The sequence below is a fragment of the Otolemur garnettii genome, unplaced genomic scaffold, assembly GCF_000181295.1.
Source record: "Otolemur garnettii isolate 467f Iridium unplaced genomic scaffold, OtoGar3 scaffold00003, whole genome shotgun sequence".
Lineage (NCBI taxonomy): Eukaryota > Metazoa > Chordata > Mammalia > Primates > Galagidae > Otolemur > Otolemur garnettii.
Genome location: NW_003852398.1, coordinates 34,386,890 through 34,394,074, shown reverse-complemented (window position 1 = coordinate 34,394,074; position 7,185 = coordinate 34,386,890). Strand labels below are relative to the sequence as shown.

The 7,185-nt window shown below is 39.9% G+C and overlaps 1 protein-coding gene across 1 annotated transcript in view; it reads right to left on the bottom strand.

Moving 5' to 3' along the window:
• DIAPH1 (diaphanous related formin 1) overlaps positions 1 to 7,185 on the bottom strand; it is a 120,007-nt gene that overhangs the window by 70,735 nt on the left and 42,087 nt on the right. Inside the window, exons 4-8 of the mRNA XM_012806933.2 lie at positions 5,053 to 5,154; positions 3,375 to 3,505; positions 2,819 to 2,905; positions 1,904 to 1,967; positions 408 to 547 (exon numbers count right to left, since the gene is read on the bottom strand). Of these exons, the coding sequence (XP_012662387.1) occupies positions 408 to 547; positions 1,904 to 1,967; positions 2,819 to 2,905; positions 3,375 to 3,505; positions 5,053 to 5,154 (524 nt within the window). The remainder of the gene's footprint in view (positions 1 to 407; positions 548 to 1,903; positions 1,968 to 2,818; positions 2,906 to 3,374; positions 3,506 to 5,052; positions 5,155 to 7,185) is intronic.

Here is a 7,185-nt window from a genome sequence, read left to right as displayed (position 1 = left end):
AAAAAAAAAAAAAAAACAAACAGTAATCACCTCTGTTGAATAGGATCTGGCAAAGGGACAAGGCTGTTAGATTTTATGTTATATAATTCCATACTATTTTATTTTTAAAAATAACATTGTGTCACTTCTGCATTTAAAAAAAAAAAGTAAAAGGAGACAATACAGACATTAATGGAGATGCAGGAGACATCCTGGTACATCTCTGATAGCAGCAGCTATCCCCCATCACTTAGGAATTGTTCTTAAATATTAAGATTCTCACTGTTCACTTCTGGGAAGAAATATAATCTTACCTAGTATTTAAGACCAAGAAGACACAGAAGCAACTCAAGACTAAGCTTTTCCTCTAGACTAAGAGAAGATGGTAAAAACGAGAATGTAGAAGAGAAATAATTCCAGTCACATACATGTCCTCTGGTTGTGGCAGGATACACAGAGCAGAAAGCAGCTTAGTTGCATCAATCATCATGTTGGGAACAGCAGGATCCATAGCTCTGACCAGCAGTAGAATTCCTTCTTCCGTCTCTAACATTGTCTTGATTCCAAACTGGTAGGACAAGAACAGAGAAAGGAGGCTTAAAGATGACAGCATCTAACTGGGGGAAAGTTTATAAGTTGTTATGGGTTGAATGGTGTCCTCCATAAATTCATACGTTGAAATCCTAACCCCCAGGACCTCAGAATATAATTTTATTTAGAAATATAGTTGTAATTAGTTAAACTACAGTGAAGTCATACTAGAGTAGCATAGGCCCCTGGGACTGATATCCTTATGAAAAGAGGAAATTTGGATACAGATACACACACAAGGAGAACACCCTAGGCAGAGATCAGGATGATGTACTACAACCCAAGAAATGCCAAAGATTGCCAACAATTTAAAGAAACTAGGAGAAGGGCATGCAACATACTCTCCCATACAGCCTTCAAAAGGAACCAAGGCTGCTGTCATCTTGATTTAGAAGCTCTAGCTTCCAAAACTATGAGACAGTAAATTTCTGTTGTTTAAGACACCCAGTTTGTGGTGTTCTAGTAAGCTAATATAGAGGTAGAATACTTTTCCCAATGCTAAACAGATACAAGCATAGCAAATAATTTTCTGGGAGCCACAACAGAATTCTATGTCTCCTTAGAATAAAAATCTTTGATTTTTATGTTTCTTAATACTCTCCTGGCTTGGCACCTGTGGCTCAAACGGCTAAGGCGCAAGCCACATACACCTAAGGTGGCAGGTTCAAATCCAGCCCGGGCCCGCCAAAACAACAATGACGGCTGCAACCAAAAAATAGCCAGGTGTTGTGGCGGGCGCCTGTGGTCCCAGCTACTTGGGAGGCTGAGGCAGGAGACTCGCTTGAGCCCAGGAGTTGGAGGTTGCTGTGAGCTGTGATGCCACAGCACTCTATCCAGTGGGACAGCTTGAGACTCTGTCTCCAAAAAAAAAAAAAAATCTCCCTTCCAATCCAATGGAATAATTATAACAAAATTAAACAGTGAGAAAGGCAGATTTGTAATCATGTGCAAATAAGTGTAGGCTCCTTGGGTTTAACTACTAAACAAAAAGATTCTAAAGCAGGAATAGTATGGAAGGGCAAAACAAACAAATAAACAGAGAATAAAGGAAATCTTCCAAAAATAACAACTACTGATCAGGAAATTCAAGAATTAGCAAAAGACCGTAAAGAAAAAGGAAGAAAGCTGAGCCTACCCCTGAAACAAAAGAGAACTGGGGAAAGCTATACATTGAAGTATGTATAAGTGACAATTAAAAAGTTACGATACTAAAAGGGAAAGCTAGACATCTTGAACCTGACATCCCTAGTTCATTCTTTGGGTTTGCCAATGGGAGAAAAAGAATGGGGGTCTCCAGACGGGGGTTGGAATGAAAATGGAAAAAAAATCTCACCTTGTTGTTCATAAAAGCTTTCAAGCAGCGAATGATCTCGTGCTTATTCCGGCTATCATAGCTTCTATATGTAGAAGACATAATAAGTTAAGTCTCTTTATTCTATACCCCTTTCCCATTTGACTTTTCAATTTTGCAAATAAAGCTGTTAGGAATATCCCCAACTAGCTGAGTAAGTTCAACACATAGCACTTTTCTCAAAACACTGACAAAATACGTAGCTGAAGAGAGATTTCCCACCAAAGAAATCTGGATAATCCTCTTATAATCCAGGAATTTAGTATTACATTAAAACCTTTCCTTTCACTCCCTGTAGGCTCCCAAGTGCTAAATTCTACCAGGATAATATCCCTCCCATTACTGCTTGCCTCACTACATCACAGGTTTCAAGTCTGAAACTGTATAATATCTGCAGGACCTATAGGTACTACATTGTTTTGTTTCAGAAAAGATTCCAGGAAGTACTTTGACTCAGGTTGGCTTCAAGGTAGACTAAGACAGTTCAAGATATCCTCAGAATTATTCCAACCGGGAAGACAGCCAAAATGCCCAAAATGACCCAGTGTACTATAACACTCCCAAATGGGATGTGACCCAGACAAGATCACAAGGAAGCTCTGGACTAAATCAGATCCTATTTCCAAACTAAAAAAATACTCGTGCCAAAAGATTAATAATTTTATGTGGCATATATCCCATGTTATTCACCACTAAATTTAAGTTCCTTCTCCCTTTCCTATATCTACAATCGTCATTCATCACCTAGTCACCCCCATGATAAATCACATTCTCAGCTAATAGCACATCCCCCTAACCTATTGCTGTACATTTAACTGCTATTTTCTCCTTTACAGCAAAGAGCAAAGTCCCCTTCAACCCTCTACCGAGATGTTGCAAAGATTTGAAAGTCCTCACCCAGTAGTCTCCTCTTTCTCATCATGAAGTCGTTTAAGGATATCTAATAAGGAGGCCAGGCCCTCAGCACCAAAAGTTTGCACCCAACTGTAAAGAACAGACAGAAAAACAATGCAGTGTCAAATCAAATCAAATAAATGCTACTGTGCCAAATGAAGTTTATATTAGTAACTCTTTACTCCCAATCTTGACCATTCTTATACTTCCCTGATTCCTTTTATCTTTAACCACCACCAGTGAACTCCAGCATTTGGCTCCTACTCCTGTTACCTCCTCAGAATTCTCGGGAGGCGCCTGTGGCTCAGTGAGTAGGGCGCCGGCCCCATATACCGAGGGTGGCGGGTTCAAACCCAGCCCTGGCCAAACTGCAACAAAAAATAGCCAGGCGTTGTGGCGGGCGCCTGTAGTCCCAGCTACTTGGGAGGGTGAGGCAGAAGGATCGCCTAAGCCCAGGAGTTGGAGGTTGCTGGAGTGACTCCGCTGCACTCTACCGAGGGCAAAAAAGTGAGACTCTGTCTCTACAAAAAAAAAAAACAAACCTCCTCAGAATTCTCACCTGACAGGGTTGTTGTTGAGAGATACACGAAGTGACTCCAGGCAACTGAGCAGAGGCATATCCCGCAAGCCTGACCTCAATTCCTGAATGTACATCATGGCAGACCTGGAGCTCTCCTTTTGGCTCATACCCTGGAGAGGCGGCATATAAAGAGATTACTAAACACTGGACTGAGTTATAAATTAGGGAGTAGTATTAGTTAATACAGTTTAAATAACATGAGGGCAGACATCTATTACATATAAGGTCTTACAATTATGTTTGTGAACTTGCCACTGTGTCCTTATGTTGGCAGGACTGTACAAACAACTTGGTAAAGTTTCATAAACTTGGTATATGTGTCTCACAGCTGTGTTCGTGCTGATGTGTGGGGCGTCATCCTAAATGGTGCTCATTATTGTTGTTGCATATTTTTGTGTGCCATTGCAAGAATGTCAGAGCTTAAATTAGAGCAATGAGCAAACACTCAATTTCTTATTAAAGTCAGCAAGAGTGGAAGTGAAATCAGGGACAGGTTAGTCCAAGTTTATGGGGATAATGCCATGAAAAAAAAACAGTAGTATACAAATGGATTAAATGTTTTTTCTTCTTTTTAGTGAGACTGTCTCACTTTGTTGCCTTGAGTAGAGCGCTGTGGCGTCATAGCTCATAGCAACCTCAAACTCTCAGGCTCAAGAGATCCTCTTGCCTCAGTCTCCCAAGTAGCTGGAATTGTAGGCACCCATCTCAACACCCAGCTACTAGAGACAGGGTCTTGCTCCTTCTCAGGCTGGTCTCAAACTCCTAAGCTCGGGCAATCCACCTGCCTTGGCTTTCCAGAATGCTAGTATTACAGGCGTGAGCCACCGCACCAGGCCAGGATTAAATGATTTTCTGAGGGGAGAGAAAGCATCACTAATGAAGAGAGGTCAGGGCAACAACAAGCAGAACTGACAAAAACATCGCAAAAATTCATCAAATTGTGTGTCAAGATTCTCAGTTGACTGTGACAAGCACAGCAGATTAAGTAAACATTGACAGAAACAGGAAAATCTTAACTGAAAGTCTTGGCATGAGAAGGGTATGGCTCTCACACCATGACAAGGCACCAGCTCACACAGCACTGTCTCTGAGAGAATTTTCAGCTAGTAAACAAATTACTATATTGAAATACCCTTCCTACTCACCTGATCTGGCCCCCAATGACTTTTATCTTTACCCAAAGATAAAGGAAATATTGAAAGAAGACATTTTGATGACATTTAGGACATTCTGATGGTCATTCCAGAAAAAAAGAGTTCCAAAATTGCTTTGAAGGGTAGACTAGGCACCAGCACTGATGCATAGCTTCTCAAAGGGAGTTCTTTGAAGGTGACTGTAGTGTAGTGATTCAGCAATGAGGTAGGTATATGTAGCACTTTTTCTAGGATGAGTTCACAAACATAATTGTTAGCCCTCACACCACTAAACTTATAAAATTCAGAATTGCCCATCCCAGTCCCCATACATACTTCATGAAGATTTAATCAGGCAAAAAAGTAGATAAGAACAGTAACTGAAAAGAGTAAAAAATGAGGAAGGCTTATAAAACGGAATGAACAGAATGGACGTAGATAGAAAATGTTATATAGAATTGGCAAAACAGGTCAAAGATGAGGGCACATTCTCCCCGGTCAAGGGTACTTGTCCCAGAACTCACAGTCTTGGAGGTGTGCAAATATTGGGACACCATCTCCCTCTTAATGATGATGTCCTTTTCCCTCAAAGGTTGCTGTTTTTCTTCATTCAAATTCATATCCAGCTAGTAGATGGAGGGAAAAAAAGAGAAAAAAAAATTAACTCAAATTCCGTATAAGTTTTTATTTTATTTTTTTATAATTATTTTTTATTAAATCATAACTTTGTACACTGACGCATTTATGGGGTTCAGCGTACTGCTTCGATATATAATGTGAAATGTTTACATTGAACCAAGTAACACATCTATCACAACCTTATAAGTTTTTAGTATTTAATATTTAGTATACTTAGTGAAGAGTTGAGCACATAAAATACTTTATTTTTTCAGAGACAAGGTCTTACTTTGTCATCCATGCTGGAGTGCAGTGCCACTGCAGTCTTGAACACCTAGACTCAACCGATTCTCTTGCCTCAGCCTCCCTAGTAATTGGAACTATAAGCATGCACCTCCACACCCAGATAATTTTTTTATTTGGAGATCTCACTATGTTGCCCAGGCTGATCTCAAGCTCTGGCCTCAAGCAATCCTCCTGCTTCAGCCTCCCAAAGCACTAGAATTACATGCATGAGCTGCCATACCCAGCATAATGATTACTGAATAAATAAATTTTTCCAATCCCTACAAATTTAAGCTATTATAGCTGATGAAAATTCCTCAGGGATAAATATGAGTAACATTTTAGCATAAATCTCAATAGACTCTTTTTCCTTAAAAAAATGGACTCAATAAACATCAAAATTTTCTTTTGTATTCTGCACATGTTTTCTGCATTAAAAGCAGACCTTAAAAATTCTCTTCAGACTGAAGCACTGGACAAATGATATTATCAAATCAGCAGACTTTACACCAACTCTAAGGCCTAAATACCCACTGCCTTTGGTTAATTGAGTCCCTGTATAAAAAACCCTTTCCTATGCAGAAAGAACTAGAAATTCTGTGATAAAGCAGAGGCTCCCTGACAGACATAACCGAGTTTGTGCTTGGTGGGGAAGGCTCTGTTTGACCCTATTACACATGAGATAGACCTGTATCTGAGCCCAGTAAATTAGTGAGCACAGCTTTAGCCCTAACAATTCCAGAATGTTATTTCAAATGAGGAAAGTAGGGGGAGAAAGGAGATATATTTGATTTCTTCTACAAATAGTAATATTAATTTGAAGTTTTTGTGACTTAATTCTGGCACTTTTTTCTCTTTTGTGGATAAACAACATAGAAGTTGCAAAGTGGTAGCCTTCTGGCTAAATCAGACCCAAACAAAAAATATGTTTTGCTTGGCTAGCTCAACATTTTAAGTTTAGGAGATACCTTCCTAGCCCAGAAGACATCTAAATTTGCAACTGAAGGCCAAGAAATTGCCTTCCTAGACCATACTTATAGACTCTTCATATACATGGAATACTGAGAAATAAACTGAGATTCAGAGAAAAATAATAACGGTAGTACCGGTTGAGTATTTACCATGTACTAGGCTCCGTGCTAAGAATTTTAAGTGTATGTTTTTTTCTTTTCTTTTCTTTTTTTTGAGACAGAGTCTTACTATGTCGCCCTGGGTAGAGTGCCGTAGTGTCACAGCTCACAGCAACATCTAACTCTTAGACTTAAAAGTGATTCTCTTGCCTCAGCCTCCCAAGTAGCTGGGACTACTGGCACCCGCCAAAGCCCAGCTATTTTTTTTGTTGCAGTTATGGTTGTTGTTCAGCAGGCCTGGGCCAGGTTTGAACCCACCTATCCCAGTGTATGTGGCTGGCACATACAGGCACCACCTTAAGCATATGTTTTTAATTAAGTTAGGCCTCCCCTAGTCTCTACTTGAGCCTGAGATCAAATAATCCATGCAATATACAGATTTACGAAACCTTATAGCAGGTACCTAAAACTTTCTAAGACTTACCACACTTACACACCCACGGAGTGTCCCTCCTCACTCAGTGTTCTTCACTGAGGATAGTAAAGTAAGTCACACCTACATATACTTCATTTTTCTTTTTTTGGGGCCAGGGCTGGGTTTGAACCTGCCACCTCCGGCATATGGGGCCAGCGCCTTACTCCTTTGAGAGTACTCATTTCTTTTCTTTTTTTTTTTTTTTTTTT